At 42.5% G+C, this 22,401-nt stretch overlaps 1 protein-coding gene across 1 annotated transcript in view; it reads left to right on the top strand.

The window, feature by feature from the left end:
* tgfb2 (transforming growth factor, beta 2) overlaps positions 1-10,086 on the top strand; it is a 33,683-nt gene extending 23,597 nt beyond the window's left edge. Inside the window, exons 5-7 of the mRNA XM_040165269.2 lie at positions 6,596-6,776; positions 8,293-8,446; positions 8,527-10,086. Of these exons, the coding sequence (XP_040021203.1) occupies positions 6,596-6,776; positions 8,293-8,446; positions 8,527-8,685 (494 nt within the window). The 3' untranslated portion in view covers positions 8,686-10,086. The remainder of the gene's footprint in view (positions 1-6,595; positions 6,777-8,292; positions 8,447-8,526) is intronic.
* The last annotated feature ends 12,315 nt before the right edge of the window (positions 10,087-22,401 follow it).

Here is a 22,401-nt window from a genome sequence, read left to right as displayed (position 1 = left end):
CGATTCTGATGCAAGATGTCACCTACATTTCTCAAAACACATGACGGTATAAGAAGCATGCAACATCGGAAACCATTATGACCCTATAAGGACAGATTGATGCTCATGCTCAAGCATAATACCCTCCTGTGGCGGCGGCGCATTGCTGGGCTGAGCTGCGGAGCGGTGTGGAGAGAAGGGGTTCAGGGAACGATTCCAGGAGAGGCTCAATCAGTCTCAGCTGAAATAGATAATTATTAATTTTATTGGCCCAGGCAATTTATATTACCTTTATTGTTTTAGCTGATGCTTTTATCCAAAGCAACTTACAAACAGTATATTCAACCAAATGGGTTACAGAACAAGAACAACAAAAATCAAGAAAACACAAGCCAAACTACAATGTGCTATAGCAGTAAGTGATGTGCTAACTAATCCAGGTATAGTCGATAGAGGTGTGTTTTGAGCAGCCTGACCCCCAAACCTGTTCGTAAAAATGTATACGAAAATCTTGAACATACAAATTTGTAGTGATACATACGAAATAAATACGGACTGCAACTGATGACGTCACCCTATTCAAAGTGAATGGGGACCTGCACCCCGTAAACACACTTTGTGAAGTCTAACGATGTAAAATAAACGTGTTATGATTGCATTTTTAACGAGAAATCAATGTTAACTTGTAAGAATAGAATACTAACCCTAACCCCCTCAAAAAATCCAACATGGCGGAGAGACGTTCACTCAAGAATCCGACATGGTCCGCCATGTTGTTCACACAAGGGGCGTGGTTAACCCGGGCAGTTCGTATGTATTGTTACGAATTTGTATGTTCAAGATTTTCGTATACATTTTTACGAACAGGTTTTGGAGATCACGTTGGTTTTGAGCGCTGTTAGCTGAATAGACTTTCTGCTGTCCTGGGCCCTGTTCCTCATACGTGGTTCAACTAAGTCGATCAAATGTCCCATTATCCAGCTCAAATTAACAAGATGGTTGATGTCAGACTATCTCGGTTCCTCAAAAGCGGATCTGTGCTCAAACAGTCTCGTTAATTGGAACCAGATGTCAGTCATCGGGATAATCGCGCGTGTTCTATCTCAGAAGGCGGAAGAGTTGATCACCGAAATCAGGATTTTTAACCGTATAACGGCAAATAAACTCAGGAAGAGAGTCTTTTTTTCTCCCCTGACAAACAGGAGATGATCATGAACACATACAGTGCATCCGGAAAGTATTCACAGCACTTCACTTTTTCCACATTTTGTTATGTTACAGCCTTATTCCAAAATGGATTAAATTCATTATTTCCCTCAACATTCTACGCACAACAACCCATAAAAGTGAAAACTGTTTTTTTGCAAATTTTTGCAAATCTGTTAAAAATAAAGAACGAAAAAACATAACATGTACACAGTACATGTTACACAGTAAAGACAGTATTCACAGCCTTTGCCATGACACTCAAAATTTAGCTCAGGTGCATCCTGTTTCCACTGATCTTCCTTGAGATGTTTCTACAACTTGATTGGAGTCCACCTGTGCTAGATTCAGTTGATTGGATTGTCCAATCAATACCAATACTTATATAAATAAGGTATCACAGTTGACAGTGCATATCAGAACATAAACCAAGCCATGAAGTCCAAGGAATTATCTGTAGACCTCCGAGACAGAATTGTATCGAGGCACAGATCTGGCGAAGGGTACAGAAAGATTTCTGCAGCATTGAAAGTCCCAATGAGCACAGTGGCCTCCATCATCTGGAAAGTTGGGAACCACCAGGACTCTTCCTAGAGTTGGCCGCCCAGCCAGACTGAGCGATCGGGGGAGAAGGGCCTTAGTCAGGGAGGTGACCAGGAACCCGATGGTCACTCTGACAGAGCTCCAGCGTTGTTCTACGAAGAGAGGAGAACCTTCCAGAAGGACTGAGAGAAAGATGAATGCAGCAATGTACAGAGACATCCTCGATGAAAACATGCTTCAAAGCGCTCTGGACCTCAGACTGGGGTGACGGTTCATCTTCCAACAGGACAACGACCTGAAGCACACAGCCAAGATAACAAAGGAGTGGCTTCGGCACAACTCTGTGAATGTCCTTGAGTGGCCCAGCCAGAGCCCTGACTTGAACCCGATTGAACATCTCTGGAGAGTTCTGAAAATGGCTGTGCACCGACGCTCCTCATCCAACCTGATGGAACTTGAGAGGTTCTGCAAAAAAGAATGGGAGAAACTGCCCAGAAATAGGTGTGCCATGCTTGTGGAATCATACCCAAGAAGACTTGAGGCTGTAATTGCTACAAAGTATTGAGCAAAGGCTGTGAATACTTATGTACATGTTATGTTTTAGTTCTTTATTTTTAACAGATTTGCAAAAAATTGCAAAAACAGTTTTCACCATGTCATTATGGGTTGTTGTGTGTAGAATGTTGAGGAAAATAATGAATTTAATCCATTTTGGAATAAGGCTGTAACATAACAATGTGTAAAAAGTGAAGCGCTGTGAATACTTGGGTGAGTGCGGAGCACGGTCGTCCTCCAATCAGAGGGTTGTCTGTTCGATCCCAGGCTCTGCTAACCCGCATGTCGATGTGTCCTTGAGCAAGCCAACCCAATGTTAACCCAACATTGCTCCTGTAGCTGCGACTACAGTGTGTGAATGTTAGTTACTGATGGGCAGGTGTCACTGTGTGTGGTTCTCCTGTCATCAGTGTGTTGACAGTGGGTGTGAATGGGTGAAAGATGTCATGTAGTGTTAAAGCGCTTTGAGTGGTCGAAAGACTAGAAAAGCGCTATACAAGTACAGACCATTTACCATTTCTTTCCAGATGTACTGTATTAGATGTATTTGAATCATTTGTCGGATGAATTGAACATATTGTACATCTTTCTTGTTGTTCATTCTGTACATCCATCGCAGTCTGTCCGTCCCAGGGGAGGATCCTCCTGTGTCTCTCTAAAGGTTTCTTCACTTTATTCTCCCCATCTTCCCAAGATTTTATTAGGGAGTTTTTCCTGTGCTGATGTGAGGGTCTCGGGACAGAGAATGTCACATGTGTACAGACTGGAAAGACCTCTAAGGCAAATTTGCGATTTTGTAATGAATAAAATGAATTGAATAAAATAATCAAAGACTGACACCGCCTACAAGCCCGACAAAGTATCTCATTCAACTTGTCTGCGAGACTTTGTCGGGCTTGTAGCCCCAAGTATTGTTCCTCATCACTAATCAATCACTTAACATTTCTTTAAATGTACCTGCTTGCAGGAGGCGTGATCAGGAATGCATCATCATTATCCATTGAGAAGAATTATCAACTCTTTCAGAATATGTAGATGAAAACAAGCCCAAAGTCTAATTCAGGGGTCATTTCAGGCCAAGGACCCCCAAATTGATGGCGAGATGGAGCCATCTTTTATTTTTGAGCTTTGCACTCTTTAGACGTGAGCATAAACGCGATCTGATTGACTAGTGCCTGTGCTGTCGTATTTGCATGAAAGTTGCTGTGAATTAACCGGTGTCCGGCTTGAGAGAGCTTAAATTTGTGGAGGAAAAAAAAAATTGTCTGATCAACCAAAAATGTTGCAGTACCTCCGCGGACCCCCTGTTGAAGACCACTGGTCTAATTGATACGAATGAATAGGATATATGTACTGTATCAGCTTATGTATCATATGTATGTGTAGATGACCATATAGAACTAGGAGTTTTATTATGTGTGTGAGTAGGGCTGCCAAGATATCAAATTTTTGTTGCGCTATGCGATATTATGGCAATATGCGATATTTTTGCAATTTTAAGATCTTTAAATGCCACTGATAACATAATGCCAATATAATAGCATAGTAATACAAGTACGCTATTTCAAAGAACGTTTTATTAGACATTAGAATCGGAATGGGAAAAAATATATCCTATAAAAAAAAAGTGCAAGGGACACGGAGCGGGCGAATCGGCAGCCGGGGAGGTTTAACACGCGGAGCTTCCACTTTCTGCTTTCCACAAGGAAAAGGGACAGAGGCAGCGTGATCAACTTAAATGTTGGTGACGTTCATTTATATATAAAATGAATATCGCAGCACCAAAAAGTATTTCGCGATTTCAGAGAGCACGCGATATGTCATTTTATCGCATATTACGACGGGCCTATGTGTGAGTGAATCTGTGGGCGAATCAGTATATATCTGTTTCTCATAATCAGACATTTGATCAATTGAAGCAGTGAAACATGGAACATCCAGAAGTTTATTAAGCGCCAAATAAACCAACAGAACTTTACAAAGAGCATGACATGCAGCGGCTTTCCAGATGTTCTCTGCATCACAACACTGTACAGATATGTACAGGGAGCTCATTCCACCATTAAGGAGACAGCTGACAGCTGGGATGTTGTTTAGTGTTCTGCTCTCTGTGAGGGAGCAACAAGCAGAATGGCAGATGTAGAGCGGCATGAGCAGGCAGGGATATAAGGTTTGAATGTCCTGGATGTAGACTGGACCTGATCTGTTCGCCGCACGGTACACAAATAGTCAGGACTGGGGTTACGACGGAGTTGTCGAGGGCAACAGTCAGGTTGTTGGGAGTTGAGAGTTAAGTCACAAACACTGAGCACCGGTAAGGGTGAGATCCATTACGTCCAGTAAAATCCCACACACCGGGTCGGATGTTACGTAAGAATCTGCTCCAGGCCCAGGAACGGCGACAGCGCTGTTCAACAGAGGAGCAAGGCTGAGGCAATTCAAACCGGGAGAAAAGATACTTGTAACCAGTTTTTCCAGTTCCAAACTTGTGGCAAGGGCCCTTGGTGGTAACATGCCGAGTGGGGGATGTTGACTATGAGGTGGTGTAGTCTGACAGAAGAGGAGCTACAGATTTAACACCTCAACCTAATAAAAACATGGAGAAAGCAAGTAGTAAGCCAGGTGCACGGCAGGACCACTGCAGGGACATCAACCATCAGATAGAACCACTATCCACAGAAGCCTGTGGGGAAGGAAAGACTTTAGGAAAGGGTAATAGTAATGTGATTCATATTTAAAATAATGATGATGATGATAATAGCAGCAGCAGCAGCAGCAGCAGGTGTCAGCAGGGCCACGGTAGGAGGCAGGAACAGGGTCCAGATAGTACCATGATCCATGGAAACCTGTGTGGCGAGAAAGCACAAATACTCCGTGGAAGAAACAAAGTTAGTGATGCACATTAATGTTTACAGCGATAGAAATGGGAATATCAATGGTGTTAGAAGCGGTAGGTGTCCGCGGGGCCAGGCAGGAGTCAGTACAAGTGTCCAGACGGAACTATGATCTACGGAGACCTGCGAGGCAAGAACGCACAAAAAACTGAAAAGCTGAATTAGTGATGTGCCTTAATAAAACATGGATTATTGCAGAAGGAGAGATTAACAGTGAGAGAGGAGCTGAGTTCTAAGAAGTGCCCCGGCGGTCTAGACCTAAAGCTATAGCAATGATGTGTCCCAGTTCGATGCCTACCCAAGCCGCGGGTCAACCAACTCTTGATGGTCACTGCACGTTTCTTCACAACACTGGATTTAACCAAGGATTTTACTAGAAGATTCTTCCGTCACCAGAGTGCATGGAAAATCGCCCTCAGGTGTACAAGATTGCCACTATTGCAGCCGGCCAATAACAAAAAAAAGCCCCTTGACCGGCCTTACCTAAACAGGTGCCTCAGATCCGGTCCGTGGTCAGAGCAGTGGCAGTTGGTGTTTGAGCGGTTCAAACAGGCTCTCTCCCCTCTACTCTTCAGATCATCAAATGGGGCTGTTTCGTCACAGCAGGTTGACTGCCCTCTCCTGTACATCAGCTGGAAGCTATCCGAGAGCAGCCCAAGTTTCCCTAAGCTAATCACATATATATCTGCTGTCAAAACGTTGCAACTGCTCTGCTTTCAGTTGTCATTACACTATGCTCCCAATTCACCTCAAGTCTCCGTCATATCCATGCCCAGTTCTTCTCCTCATCCCATCATCGTCAGCAAGTGGGTGAGAACTCACCGTTTGCCCCATGTTACACTAGTTTGTGACTTGGTTACATACCCTACTAGGCAGAGGCTAAAAGGGGTACCTGGTACTTATACAGCAGTGATAACAGCCCGTCAGACCAAGTATACGGGGGTGGAGAGTCTTGTGAAATGGGTGTCACCTGTACGCATGGTGCGACATATAGTTGGTTGATAGACAATTCTATAAAAGGGAGAGGACATTGACTGTTAAGGGGGAACGGGGGAAACATCCGTGTAGCCGTGTGCACATAATTGATTAGGTTATGTTGCCTTGAGTTTAATAATTAACGTTAAATAGACTAATTAGGTTTGTTTGTTTTGTTCTATGTTACCTGGACAAAGGCTCGCTTGCCTGCCTGCTACCATTCCCAAAGTCACTATGTTCTGGCCTCCTCACACCTCCAATGCAAATGGCAGAAATGATTTGTAGTAAGCAGAATAATGATGTAAAAACTGGCAATATGGTATTATAAACCATAAATATGGTATTATAAGCTCTTTTAGATACAACGGTGCCTCACCAGTTAGGACAGGGGGGTACAGTGGGTTCACATATTGACTTGCAGCATTGATATACTCTGTTTCCAGGTATTGATGACAGCTACAGCCACGGCAACGACCTGAAGATGTATCAAAAGCGTCGACAAAGCACTCGGGCCCCACACCTTCTACTCATGCTGCTTCCTTCATACCGGGTGGAGTCCCAGTCCCAGTCCCAGCCCACGACCCATCGATCCAAGAGAGCGCTCGACGCCGCCTACTGCTCAAGGTACTAATCTGGAATTCCCACTTGCACATTAGGGAAGATTTTTTCCGCTTCTGAGTTTGCTTTGTCATTGTCATTCTTCATTGTTCGCCATATCCATTACAACTTTTATAGTCTGCAGGAATCAAATAATGATCACCCATCATATTAGAGGTGAAATTAGTGGATAACGTCTTTGAGAGAAATCAGAAGTATCTTAAGCTAGTTTGTGACTGATTGTAATATGTATTTATTACAAACCAACATACTGAAAAATCATAAAGAATAAACAAATCATCAACACAACCCGTAAGTACAGGAAAACAGAATTCAGCTGAAAAGGGACAGCGTTTCCTGCTCCTGCAGGGAGCAAGACAGTTTGACAAGGTTTCTGGGTGTAAAAGAAGCTTTAATACACATCAGAGGTTTGTGTTGTCCAATCAGAAGGACACCCTGGCATAAAGGAACTTGAGCAGGGAAACAGGTGGGGAGGAATGCACACTTCGAGACCCCCCAGCCCCCTCCTCCTCAGTGACCATCGGCAATTATCGTCTGACACACAAATAGAAGATAGACAATAAAACACATGCATTAGTGGATTAGTTTCAGCCCAGAATAGAGGTCACTAAGTTAATGGGTTGACGGTAAACATCCTTTTAGAGGTCTTTCGTAGTAAGAAAAGTAAAGGTTTTATAAAATGTATATAATCTAGATCAGAGGTCTTCAATGTTTTTCAAGCCATGGTCCCCCAAACTGATGGCGAGGTGGAGCAGGGACCCCCTATTCTACGGAGTTTGGTCCGCCATCTTTTATTTTTGAGCTTCACGCCCTTTAGACGTGAGCATAAACGCGATCTGATTGGCTGGTGCCTGCACTGTCGCATTCGCATGAAAGGAGCTGTGAACGGTGCCCAGCTTGAGAGCTGCTGAGGGAAGCTGAATGTGTGTGTTGCGGACTGACAGATAACGTCTTCTCCATCAATTTATCCGTTCGCTTCAATATGTTGGATTCATGTTAATGTGTATTTAAAGACCATAAATAAAATTCTGATTCTGATGACATTTACATTTGTGGGGAAAAAAAATGTTTAAAAAAATTGTCTTATCAACCAAAAATTTTGCGACCCCCCTGCCAGTACCTTCGCGGACCCCCTGTTGAAGACCTCTGATCTAGATGGCAGCATCTAAAATGTCGTAGGACAAATATCTCAGAACCAACAAATGTAGGCTACAAGTGCTGGATAACAAATACCACGGAGGACAGTTGTAAATGTAATAATCCTCTCTTCCTATATAAAGCAATTTCTTTATCCAAAGCAAATGGGCAAGTCCATCTTGTGTTAACACTTTTACTTCCGCAGATATTCTGTATTTTCCACATTTTTAGAAGAGAAAGTAGGGGGGGGGGGCTTTTAAGTACCTTTCCACTGTCCTGTCTTGCATCCACCCTAAATCAATGATGAACTGTATTCACCAAAGTCAGACTGGAGAAAATCAGTTCCTACTGCACTACCTTCACCTCTCCCCTTCATCGCTTGTAGAAACGTTCAGGACAACTGCTGTCTACGGTCACTCTACATTGATTTTAAGAAAGACCTTGGCTGGAGGTGGATCCACGAGCCAAAGGGCTACGAGGCCAACTTCTGTGCCGGAGCCTGTCCCTATTTGTGGAGTGCAGACACCCAGCATTCCAAGGTGCTGTATAAGGAACAGGGTCCTATTGTATTGCATATTGTATTTACATTCATGTAATGGCTGTAATGTTTATGTTTCAGGTGTTAGGCCTGTACAACACCATCAACCCCGAAGCATCGGCATCACCCTGCTGCGTTTCCCAGGACCTGGAGCCCCTCACCATCCTCTACTACATTGGCAAGACCCCCAAAATAGAGCAGCTATCCAGCATGAAGGTCAAGTCCTGCAAGTGCAGCTAGACTCTCTTACAAGCCAGCACAAACGCTATCTTCCTCCCTCCCTCGCACACACACACACAAACACACAGTGAAACTACAATTGTACTTTGTCTTACATGCATTGTGTGTACAGAGCAGTTCAATGCGAGCACAACATACAGGGACAATGTGGTCATACAGGGAACTTGACATTGATACCAATGAGGAGTACAATAAGTACAGTGTTGCATTACAGTTACTGGTTGGTTGACACACTGCCTGTGTGCAAAGATTTGCATGATGTTGTTGGTTCTTAATGTTTGGCTTCCAAGCAACGTCTATACCCATTAAACCTTCCTCTCTCAGTGAAGTGCCTGCGCAGTGTTAATGATATTAAATTGTCCTTATGTGGCCATGCAACCAAAATAACGGCTGAAAGACGTCCACACACGCAATCATGTACAGCTGAAAACCATGAAATATGTTAGAGATGTGCATCAGTACTGTCTCTAAGTGAAACTGTTCCATGTTTGACTCGTGACAATAGTAGATAAACCATTAAATGGAATGTTGTCTCTAAAATAATTTTAAGCAGTGGTAGCAAACTAATTCCTACTTTATTATTGCAATCTCACTGCACAGACCACATGTTTTCTATACATTCACACCGCACACACCAAATGCATGCACACACACTACATTCTAAAAGCCCTATCAATATGTATCACTTCACACAGTTATCAAAACGAGACGCGATTTTCCTATTGGGCGATTATCTCTACTCAATATTACAAAGCAGTAAGCCTGAATATCTTTATTTGTTGCAGAAAAAAGGTCATTTCAAATAAAAGGTTGTCTACTGAAGTCAATAATTGAATTATTCAAGGGAATTATTGATGGATGTTGAAAAAATGCTGGCTTAGAATTACCTTTTATATTTCCTTTGGTGCTCAGCATCAGAGCTGTCATGACACACTGTAGTCTCACAGAAACATCCCACAATGCATTCTGGTTCCCGGACAAAACACCAGGGCACGCTTGACTATTGGGTATGTCAGACAACCCGGTTGCAGCCCCAACTGAAAGGCCCCCCAAACAGCGATTAATAAGGCAGAATATATTATGATGTGTATATATGTAGTAATATTCTAACTCAGTGTACCTGAAAGTAAGAAAATATCCCCGAAGCGCTCAGATGTACACAACTAACTTCTAAGGGAACCATTGCAGTACTCCATTTAGAAGAGTCGAGTTAGAAAGAAGTGAGAGCTCTACTTTGAACTGACGTTAAGTAAATTTGAATCTATATTTTTTAATATTGAAAGGATCCTGCATTCAACTATAAAACTATTCTGTCTGTATGTAGGTCCTTGGTATATCTTAGTGGTTTGTCTAAATTGTCTTGATTTGACTAAATAAAGAATTTGCCTTAAGGGGCTTTATAGTCTGTGTTACAGAAGACTGTCTCTTACACCAGCGCTCAGATAGAGATAAAGATGACATTGCCTTACAGATGCTTGTTCATTAGCTTCTTTTTTTATGACAGGTACTTTTACCTTGTATGACGTTTACACTTGACCTGCTTTGGGTGTACACAGTTCTACTGTGCAATGAGGGAATATTGGGGAGGTTTCAGGTTTGCAGACTTTCCATTTGACGTACCAAAAAGTGGTAAAGGATTTGTTTTCAACCTACCTCTTCGTTCCTGGACAAAAATAAACCAATTCAGTTGTGATGAATTAAACACTTTGGTTGAAAGCAAGGCTCCTGATCCCACTGTGTAAGGTGTTCTGTAACACCTGTGAGACCTATGACGCTGGACCAGTACACCTGTCTCCTGGTTAAGTCCTGCGACTGTTTGACCTCTGTGCTCAAATGACTCCGTACAACTGCAGTTACTCAATTTCAAAAGATCATTACAGAAGGGAATATTTCAAATGTTCCCACATACAAGTGGACATATAGAACAGACACTTCTGTTCATGCTCACATTCAAGCGTATTGCCAAAAAAATCCGACCTTCATGTCTTTTAATTGTGCTGTTAAACAATTAGAGGCTCCACGCAGAGACAAGTCACATCTCATACTCGGTATATATATGTATGTATGTATATATATATACATACATACAGTTACAATCAAAATTATTCACCCCCCCCCATGGCACATTAGGTTTATTGGCAAAATATACAATTTCTCAGCTGTTTGCAATAAAAAAATTACACAAGAATTGTTTAAGTAGTTTAATGAAACTAATATTACAAAGGTTTTGTCCAAATTCAACACAAAATGCTACTTTTAATGACTTTGAATTTACTGCAGTCTCAAAATTATTCAACCCCTTCATGCCGAGCATCTTCAGTACTTAGTAGAGCACCCTTTTGCTGTTGACCTGCTGCAAGCGTGATGCATAGCCAGACACCAGCTTCTGACAGCGTTCCTGAGGAATCTGAGCCCATTCCTCATGGGCAATGGCCTCCAGTTCAGTAATATTCTTTGGTGTGCGTTTTGCAACCGCCTTCTTCAAATTCCACCAGATGGGATTTCAAGTCAGGCGACTGTGATGGCCACTCTAGGATCTTCCATTTCTTCTTCTGAAACCAAGCCTTGGTGGACTTTGAGGTATGCTTGGGATCATTGTCCTGTTGGAAGGTCCAATGACGCCCAAGTTTCAGCTTCATCACAGACGGCATGCCGTTTTTTCCTAAGATTTCCTGATATTTGACTGAATCCATCGTGCCCTCCACACGCTGCAGGTTTCCAGTGCCAGAGGCAGCAAAGCAGCCCCAGAGCATCACTGAGCCACCGCCATGCTTCACTGTAGGCAGGGTGTTCTTTTCAGCATATGCTTCATTCGTCTTCCTCCAGACATACCGCTGATCCATAGGCCCGAATAGTTCCAGTTTTGTCTCATCACTCCACAGAACAGAATTCCAAAACTTTGAATGGCTTGGAAACTTGGTGGCTTATGGCTTATGGTGGTGTGCGTCTTGGAGTCCGGGCATGGAACCCTTCAGTGTTTAGTATGCGCCTTACTGTGCAAACTAAAACCTCAGTGCCTGCTGCCACCAAGTCTTGCTGCAGGTGTTTTGCAGTCACTCGAGGGTTTTTGACCACTTGCCTCCTCAGGAATCTGGTGGCTGCCGCTGATAGCTTCCTCTTTCTGCCACGTCCCGGTAGTGTAGCCACTGTTCCTTCAACTTTGAACTTGCGAACTATGGTTCCAACTGTATTTCTAGGGACATTCAGTGCTTTTGCTATCTTTTTGTATCCTTTTCCTTGTTTGTGCAAGGCAATGATCTCTTCTCTCAACTTTTTGGACAATTCTTTTGACTTAGGCATATTTCTAACATGCAATCAAACGTCACTCTGAACAAATCCAGAGCCAGACCAGGTATTTATGCGTTCCATCTCAAGCACACCTGAACTGATGAAGCCCTTGATTAGTTGCACCAGGTGTGCTTGATACAGAGAGTTGAATCATTTCAAAGGGTGCTCTACTAAGTACTGAAGATGCTTGGCATGAAGGGGTTGAATAATTTTGAGACTGCAGTAAATTCATTAAGTCATTAAAAGTAGCATTTTGTGTTGAATTTGGATAAAAGCTTTGTAATATTAGTTTCATTAAACTACTTGAACAGTTATTGTGTAATTTGTTTATTGCAACAGCTGAGAAATTGTATATGTTGCCAATAAATCTAATGTGCAATGAGGGGTTGAATAATTTTGATTGCAACTGTATATACATATATATATATATATATATATATATATACACATACGTATATGTATATATATGTACTGTATATATAGTATATGCCACCACTGTAGTATTGCATTGTAGTGTCATCAATGTGTCATCTTCCTACCAACAAAAAAATGTTATCCCACAGTGTCATTCTTCATTCTTAAATCGAAACAAAGTGCAGTTTTAATGGTACTATTCAAAATTACCTAGTTTTGTGTTATCCAATTAGGAGTGCCAATATAGGTCACCAGACCCCAGCCCCTTGACCGTTTATAGCCAGTGGACTTGCTGAGTAGCAGCAAAAAAAGAGAGCTAACGTTGTCACATTAGTTGACTTGTTATTTTTTATGTGTATTTGTTTTGATGATGATGTTATTGTGACCCACTCTGCTAACATTGTTGTGGTGGTGGTGAATAAATTATTTAAGTTTCAAGGGAATTTGGTGTTATGCATGTTCTTTCTGATATTAATGGGACTGCTGCAAAGTGTCTTCTCTGGGAACGTGAATCCCTGCTACACTTGCTCAGACAAAGAGGAGAGACACGAGAGAATAGTTGAGAGCAGTGTCCTCTGCTCTCAACTATTGCGCAACACATGTAATGACTGACAGGAAAAGCATTTTAAGGCTATTAGTACTGCTTTTACTGCCCCGTTTCTTCACACAGCTATTGTGTTGTTTGCTTTGAACCTTTTGTCTTTACCCAGTTTTACTAAACCCCAATGCCCATCATTACATGCACATACAACTCGATGGCGTCACCATGTCAGCTTTTCTTGTTAATGAATTTAATACAGTTCCTGTCAGTGAAGTATTTTTACTATCAACACTGATTTAAAATAAAAAAATGTTTAATGAATTATTCTAAATAGCCATAAACTGCTTTTATTTTAAGGCACGACACGTGTTGCGCAATATTTGAGAGCACATAAAACCGACTGTTTAAAGGTAAATAACGGTCGGAAGGTATGAAACCAGTTATGGCATGCGGTTTGTGTAGGTTTGGAGGTCCTTAATGTATGGATGGGATGGAGGAACCAGTCCTGAACCGAACATATTGACGTAGGACATGTGAAAAAGAGGATTTCAATAACAGTATAGGGGCGAGAGATTCTGTAAATAGCCAGACCTCTAGTGGAATTCACTTTACAGCGAATTGGTTTAAGTCTGTTGGGTGCTGAACTTTAGGTCTCTATTCGATCGAATATTTTATGTGTGATTCACAACGGTAGCTGTATTATTGATGGATAAGTAATTCATCAATAGACTCTTTAGGCTCTAATGATATGGTTGGGGAGGGTACCTTATTTCCTATAACAATCTAGATAAAACCTTAATACCCTGGCAGTGGCAAATAGCTCAGTTTATATTTGATTTCATTATCATTTTTTCATTTAATCAAGTTTAAGTTGAGATTTACAATGAATATTTTAACTGCTACATAGCTACATAATACATGTAATACATTACTTTGGAATTTATTATTAAATTTTGCTCATTGCAATGTGATTAATCGGAGAAATCCATGCGATTGTAGAGATTAAATGTTTTAATCGTTGCCCAACAGTAATTATAATAGAAATGAAGATAACAACAAAATATTTAGAAAACCAATACGTGACAGGCTCAACCTCCTCTCCCGATGTCCTGAAAATGGCTGTCACAATCCAGCGCGCCCCTTCTCCGGAGTACTGAGGCCTTCAAAATCTGGTCCCCAAACTCCCCCCTGTTTACTGTCTAGTTGGTCTGTCCCGTTTTGTGTTGGTTTGTTCCATTGTGTGTCTGCCTGTTGTGCACACCCACTCATCCCTACACACCTGTGTCTGGTTCCCCATCAAGCTGGTCTGTATACATACCCCTTATCCCTCTGTGTTCCTTGCGAAGTCAACATCACATTCTAAGCGTTATTTGGATCTCCTGTTTGTACCCCCGTTGAAGACCCCTTGTTTGTTCCAGACCTCGTTGCCTCCTGCCTGATCCCTGTCGGTACCTTTGCCTATTTCCTTACTCCTGGATTTCGACCTCTTCAGTCTGTCTACTGGATACCACTAAGCCTACTCCCTGTGTAAACTGTTGTTGATTAAATCTGCGCTCTGCGCTTGGGTCTACTCCTGTCTCCTGTGATGCGTTATAAGTACACCTGTAGCCAAGTCCAGTCCTCCTCCTCCATCAGCCATTTTGGGCAAAAAAAAAAACCTCTAGATCTACACAAATTAGCTTGTTCAGGTGATCTTCTTAACCTGAACCTCAAGGCAGCAAATATCAAAACTAAATTGATATTCTGATGATGTTGAGGCCAGCAAAGAAGACCTAGCTGGCATGCCAGCTTGATCGGTAGAGTTAGCCCGGGATGCTCCATAGGTGACAAACAAAGTGATTAGGATCCAAACCATGATATTTTCCTGAACCTCACCAAACAAAGTAGTTTCCTACCAAAATGGTAGACTGAAAAGACTTCTTATTGCATAGGTGTTCACATGAAAAATGAAAGAAACAATTATGTAACAAATTTGGGAAACTACTGCATAAGTGAATTTTTCCGCTTTGGGAGTTTCCGCTTTGGGAAACTACTGCATAAGTGAATAAAGTTGCATAAATCCTTTTTTGCATCCGAAAGGAGCAGAGTGAAGAAGTCTCAACAATACAAGTACAAGCTAAGTCAGAAGACTGGACCCTTTCTGCAGGTTGGACACTAAAATCTACACAATCATTACAAAAGGCACACACACCACTCCTCTCATCTCAAGACACTACAGTGTATAATTTACCAGATATATTTGATTTGATAAATCATTTGTTCATGTGACAACAGATAATTATTACGCCAAAGTTTCCTAATCTGCTCTTTTTGAGCAGCTTTCAGCCAAAGCTTTTTCACAAAGATGTAGGGTTGTTTACCATGCCAAACAGTGAATTCAATGCACCCACCCATACCAACCCTAAAAATCTCAGTTTGGTAGAAAACAAAATTAGCTGCGGAAAAACTTGTAAAGTGAACTGATCATGGAGCCTAAGCAGTTATCTTTGGCTTGAATCTTGAATCAACTCAAATTCCTGAGGCCGGTGGAACATTTCTTCAGTAGCTGTCTTTTAACCAAGCATATTGAACCATGACAGTGTGGACCAAGAAGCGGGTAAAGTCCTGCTCAATGTCACATGCTGCCTGTGAGGGGCTCCTGTCCTCAGCCATGCAGCCTGAGTGCAATCTGTAGCAGAGGACGGCGCAGACATTCAGGGTGAGTGGGTGTGCTGTCTCTGGGGAGAAAAACGATTTGGAGATTTTGGTTACTCAGCTGCAGCTGCCGGCACGACATAACAAAGAATCAGAGAGAGGTTCTCAAACCGTGACATCAGCAGCCAGCAATGCACTGATTCCCATCAGCAAAGAGGCTTCTGACAGAAAGGACATTCAACAGTCTAACCGCATAGAGTGTGTGTGTTAGCGTGTTCGGATGCTCTCAGCAAAAGCATTCCATTGAAAGCAATTGGCCGAAACTTGATACCATGTCAGTCTGGTTCACGGTGCCTGCCTACCTGCCTCTCATGTGATGGCAGTAATGGCCCAGAAGACACAGGGTTGTATTGCATCGGTATTAATTACCGCAATACAACCCTGTGTTGTATAGGAAGGACAGCTCTCTTTGAACTTTGGATTAGCGACTCTTTGTGTTTGGTAGAAAGGGGTGTACAAAGGTAGCCAGAAGTATTGCTCACAGGCTCAGCGTGCATCTCTACTACAAGGCCATCAGACATCCAGGCGACCTGAAATGAAACCTGACTAAGTATCTTTTCTTTAAACTAAAGTCTGCTAAATGTGTTGTTGATTCGAGTGTTTTAAGTTAATTTGATTGTTGGTTTGCTTTAGCTTTGCCGTTTTTACTGCCAGTTCTCTCTGTTTGAAGTTAACTTGGTTGCTAGTTTGCTTAAGCTCTTTCCGTTTTTAGTGGCAGTTGTTATAGACTCTAGTATTAAGTTAACTGCTAGCGTGCCCTCCTAACTTTGCTAGGTTTCACCTGATCTAAGTCTGTTTTGCCTTCTCTTCCGAAACAGAAGAGACTTGAATCCTTAACCTCTGTTTGTCAAAACACCACATGGTGATTGTTCACTGATTAGGATGTCAAGTGATTGGTGTTTTGCAATTTGAGGAGTTTCTGCCAAGGCCAATCGACCTTTTGTTTCCTAAACGACGGGGGAGTGGTCAGCGCGGCCGTAGCCGACTTCCACTAACGAGGGAGTATTTAACTAAAGGTTGAGTGAAGCGTAAGCATAACCTCGCAGCATGAAGACGAGCAGGACAAAGACAAAAGGAGTCTTTCGTGGGAGTCAAGACGAGCAGGACAAAGACAAAAGGAGTCTTTTGTGGGAGTCAAGACGAGCAGGACAAAGACAAAAAGACAGACTTTACCTTTTCTCAAACCAACCTCCTACTACTTCATCCCACTGACTTTACCTCTATTGCCCTCGCTTTCCTATTTTACCCCCGTCTCCTAACTCCTAATTCTTACCCTAGTAACCTCTGCCCGTCCGACCAACTGCCCTTTTGACCCCATTCCATCACATCTTCAACAACCTATCGCTCCTGACCTTCTTCCTTTCCTCACCTGTCTTATCAACAATGCTCTGTTATCTGACCGTTTTCCCAATTCTCTGAAGGAGGCAGAAGTTAACCCACTCCTGAAGAAACCTACCCTCAACCCTTCTGTAGAATGAAACTACAGACCGGTCTCTCTTCTTCCCTTTTTGTCCAAAACTCTTTGAACGTGCGATCTTTAACCAACTCTCCTCCTATCTCCACCGTAAAACCACCTTCTTGACCAGGCCATTTCACAGAGACTGCTCTCTTTGCTATCTCAGAAAAACTCCACACAGCTAGAGCCGCCTCTCTCTCTGTCCTCATTCTTCGGGACTTCTCCGCTGCATTTGACAGTCAACCACAGATCCTTATTTCCTCCCTTCAGGAACTTGCTGTCTCAGGCTCTGCTCTCTCGTCCTACCTTGATGGCTATACCTAACTGGTAACCTGGCGAGGATCTATGTTGGAACCTTGTCCTCTTACTACTGGAGTTCCTCAGGGTTCCGTTCTGGGTGCCCTCCTCGTCTCTCTCGACACCAACTCTCTCGGCGCTGTCATTCGCTCGCATGGATTCTCTTACCACAGCTATGCCGATGACACACAACTAATTCTCTCCTTCCCTCACTCGGACACCCAGGTGGCGGCATTGATCTCTGCCTGTCTGACTGACATCAACTTTGGCAACTCAGTGTTAACGCCCACTTTGACTGCTAGGAACCTCGGCGTGACACTCGGCAACCAACTTTCCCTGACTCCCATCATCACTGCGACAACACGATCCTGTAGATACATGCTCTACAACATCAGGAGAATACGTCCCGTTCTCACTCAGAAGGCAGCGCAGGTACTGATTCAGGCTCTTGTCATCTCCCACCTGGACTATTGCAACTCTCTCCTGCCAGGTCTCCCCGCTACCGCCATTCAACCTCTGCAGCTCAGAATGCCGCAGCTCGACTGGTCTTTAACCTTCCAAAATTCTCCAACACCACTCCACTCCTCCGCTCTCTTCACTGGCTACTGGTGGCTAACCGCCTGCATCCAGTTGAAAACATTGGTGCTCACGTACCATGCTGTGAATCGATCGGGTCCAGCTTACATCCAGGTCAAACCCTACATCCCGACCCGCACTCTCCGCTCTGCATCCGCAAAACTGCTTGTCGCTCCCTGACTGAGAGCAAAACACTCGACTAGATCACGACTCTTTGCTGTCCTTGCTCCGAAATGGTGGAACGAGCTCTCTGATGACACCAGGACCGCAGAGAGCCTTCAAATCTTCCGCCGCAAACTAAAGACACACCTCTTCAGACTCTACCTCGACTAAAAGACTAACCAATTGTAGCACTTAAATTGTACTTATAATGCCACTTATCTCTAGCAAATTGTAAACTGGCTTGTTTGAGGAAATTGCACTTTCTTGTCTCTTGCTCTTCTGAGTTTGTATCCCTGTGGTTGAATGCACTTGTTGTAAGTCGCTTTGGATAAAAGCGTCAGCTAAATGACATGTAATGTAAAGTACAAAGAATTTTTTTCTCTCTCTTTCTATGGCAGCACTGGAGCCTGGGTCATTCAATCCCTCCTGCACCAGTCCGCCTGTCTGTCTGTCCGATGATTAAGTCACGTTTACTTTATCATATTGAGCCTTAAACACAGCACACTTGGAGTACTCTGGAAGGTTCAAAGAAAAAAGATGAAAAAATAAATGATGCCGGCTAACAATATGAGAGGCAGACATTGTTTTAATTGCCTCACCAAAATTCTGCTTCGGCAAATAAACAGGATTACCTGTTTTTTCCGGGGGAGTGGCCCTTTTATCTACCACTAATACGGACAAGAGAATCCCTGAAAAACCGAAACATTTTAAAGATTTGTGCAAACAAAAGCACAAACTAGACTTTGTCTGGTGATGAAACCAATGACTGTCTACAGGGTGGGGTGGTCTGAGGGTCAAACAGTCAGGGGACATTTCCCTGAACACTGTTTATATATCAATCATTAGGTTAGTATGGATTTAAAAAACCTACTGCATTTTATTTGAAATGTGGCTACCGCGCCATCAGATAAACATCGACTGAAGAAACCCTTGCCAAGAGAAGCACATTCCGGTAGTAGGAATTCAAAAGTTATTAGATAATGGTCTAACAAGAAAGAGTTTTGTGAAAAGACAGTTCAATATTCCATCCTAACACCACACACCAGAACCAGGTCATGGGTGGATTAAAACAACAAGTGAGATTGGGGGTAGGAAGTCAATCTGAGAGGACTAAATAGCTCCAAGTCATGTGTGAGAGTGAGCGACACAGGGTGAGTATGTGTGTTTCTGGGTTTTCTGTCAAATGATTTTTTGTCAAAACTACACATCAAACAAGTGCCCCTAAAACTGTCCAATAAAAAATAAGGACATTGTGAGAAACATAAGACTGCTAAAGGCAGAGATATACTTTACACATCTGTGCGGGCTAACTTAGGATCAAAAGCGGTCTGCTTTCTTCAAGTTAGTCATCCTAATTTACATTAGAGTGAATGGTGTGAAGGTTGGACTTTGTCTCAGCGGTGCTGTCGCAAAAAGTGCAAGTCTGTTAGATAGATGTTCACATGTCTAGCACAATATATTCTTACTCCATCCAAAAATGATGAGTAGTAATTGTGGACACGGTGACAAAGTACAAATATATTTTTTATAAAATTCTGAGAGTGTATGGGATTGGGTGAGGAATATTACAACATTTGTATAGAGACTTTTCTCTTCAATATTGTAGATTTTGTGTATTCCTTAGACAACCCTCACATCGCATGGCATCCTTAATGTCATGCAATATGAGGGTTGGTTCCAAAAGGAAATGGCCAATTAATGAAAACCCCATGTCAAATAGTCAGTGGAGGGGAAATGTGCACGAGAAAGACCGCAGCAGATGATAGAGAGAAAAAAAGACCGACAGCAGCACACAAGACACAACCTGTCAAGGCGGAAAAAAACACAACCATTTACTATTTCAATAAACTAGTTGTTAACATTACAGAGGTTGAGAATATACTACTTCTCTACGTAATAGATACAGAGATGGGCAGTATTTCTATTACTTGTATTTGACATGCTGCAGGACAAACTCTCCCAGCTGCACGTGCCCGACTCCACCTGCAAGTGGATCACAGACTTCCAGTCTGACAGGAAGCAGCACGTGAAGCTGGGGAAACATGTCTCAGCCTCTCGGACCATCAGCACCGGTTCCCCCCAAGGCTGCGTTCTCTCCCCTCTGCTCTTCTCCCTGTACACCAACAGCTGCACCTCCAGCCACCAGTCCGTCAAGCTCCTGAAGTTTGCGGATGACACCACCCTCATTGGACTAATCTCTGGTGGGGACAAGTCCGCCTACAGGTGGGAGTCTGACCATCTGGTGTCGTGGTGCAGCCAGAACAACCTGGAGCTCAACGCTCTAAAGACAGTGGAGATGGTTGTGGATTTCCGGCGGAACAGAGCCCCACCCTCCCCCATCACCCTGTGTGACTCCCCCGTCACTATTGTGGATTCCTTCCGTTTCCTGGGCTCCATCATCACCCAGGACCTCAAGTGGGAGCTGATCAGCTCCATCACCAAGAAGGCTCAGCAGAGGTTGTTCTTCCTGAGGCAGCTGAAGAAACTCAACCTGCCAAAGACGATGATGACGATGATTGACATATTTTGGCTAATAAATGTTTCCTGATTCCTGATTCCTGACATACGTACGTATAGTATTTGGAATTTGTATTTGATAAGAATGATAGTAATTTTGTATACTTCCTCCACCAATTTAAAAAATAGTTCACGAGTTCAGTCTTCAGAAGTTCAAGTGATTGTCTGTCAGTTACTTGTTCCCTTTTCTTTTCATTTACTATTTACCTGTTATTTTTATTCATTTTTCTGTGCAATACTTAGTATACAGTAAATTATTTAGGATATTTACCTGTGTACAACTGGTTTTAATTCAGTATTTTTCTTTTATAGTGTACTTGGGCCTAATGTGTGATGCTATTCATATGTGATGAATATTTTCTTATTGATTCAAAGCCAAAGTTTATGGGCTGTTATCCTATTGATACAAATATATATAGACATAATAAATCAAGTTTTTGTCTTTAAATCGCTTTGCTGATTTACACATTCTGTTCTTCCTCTGTGTGGGGTTCACCAGAGTTTTGTGTACATATATAGCCCAAATCTGAATGCTCTGCTATACCAAATTATGAGAAAATGGAAAATAAATTTTCAGGCACCAGTATTTTGTATTTTATTTGAAAACATTTACTTGAGGGGTGTTAGGCAAAAATACATCAGAATGTATTTTACCAATCTCTAAGGACTAGAATGTAAAATATTTTGGTACATGTAAATATCCCGCTTTTTTAAGGAGTTTGTTTCCAGTCTGCCTCATTATTAAAGGTGCATAGTCCATTACCTTGGAGCCACTAAGGTGTATCTCACTCCGAAATAAAATAGTCTTCTCTCTATACCTTCAGTTATTCTTTATCTGTGTTGCACAAAAAAGGCCCACCAGAGGCTGTACTTCCTAAAGAAGCTGAGGAAATTTGACATGCAAACCAAAATTCTCAATAACTTCTAGAGAGGTAGGTCGAGAGCGTCCTTACAACATCAATAACCATGTGGTATGGCACTGCCCAGAACAGGAAGGCACCACAGCGTGTGATGAAAAAAAACACCTTTCCATCTCGTTAGCGGTCCAAATGCTTTGCAACTCTGAATCCACAACCTATATACCGGAGCTCATTACTTTTTAGTAGAGCACCACCCAGTGTACAAAAAGAAAACAGTGCTGTTGTCACCACCATATTTGGCTCACAGTGATTATTAGTATTGTACATACAACATATTCGTTACTGGCCTTTAAATGACATGGGTTTTAGTCTTTAATCTCACTGAACTCACAAACCCTTTGACGCTAAAAACTTCAAGGACTTGAAGGATCCATGACTACAAAAATATTTCCAATAGCCAACTCCTTTTCCTCTGGTTCCAATTGTCCCTTTCTTAGGGCAAAGGTAAGTACTGTCTAATACCCATCTCCTACCTGCATCCATCTTCCTCTCCCATTCTTCAAGAGCAGTAGATGATCAGGTGTAAGTGGTTCCAGGTCGTTGAGATCATCTGAGAGCTTGGTAATTGGCAGATCATTCAAAATAGCCTCCTCGCTTCAGGAAATAGTCCATCATCAGCCAAAGTCTGTTTGACGTAGAATGGAGCTGAGAACCTTTCTAACCAGAGAGAATAACTGGACTGAAACTACAAAGCATTTCCACCTGTGAGAGGACTCCCTTGAATGTGATTGTGATTAAAACTAGTTAGTGACTCATTTAGTTATCTTTGCTGCCTCAATGCAGTTGGTACCATTGCGGGCGACTGTGGGTGAGCGGGGAGCAGGTCGTCCTCCAATCAGAGGGTTGTCGGT

This window comes from Gasterosteus aculeatus, chromosome 20 (genome assembly GCF_964276395.1).
Source record: "Gasterosteus aculeatus chromosome 20, fGasAcu3.hap1.1, whole genome shotgun sequence".
NCBI classification, from domain to species: Eukaryota; Metazoa; Chordata; class Actinopteri; order Perciformes; family Gasterosteidae; genus Gasterosteus; species Gasterosteus aculeatus.
This window is presented reverse-complemented; position numbering and strand designations above follow the sequence as displayed.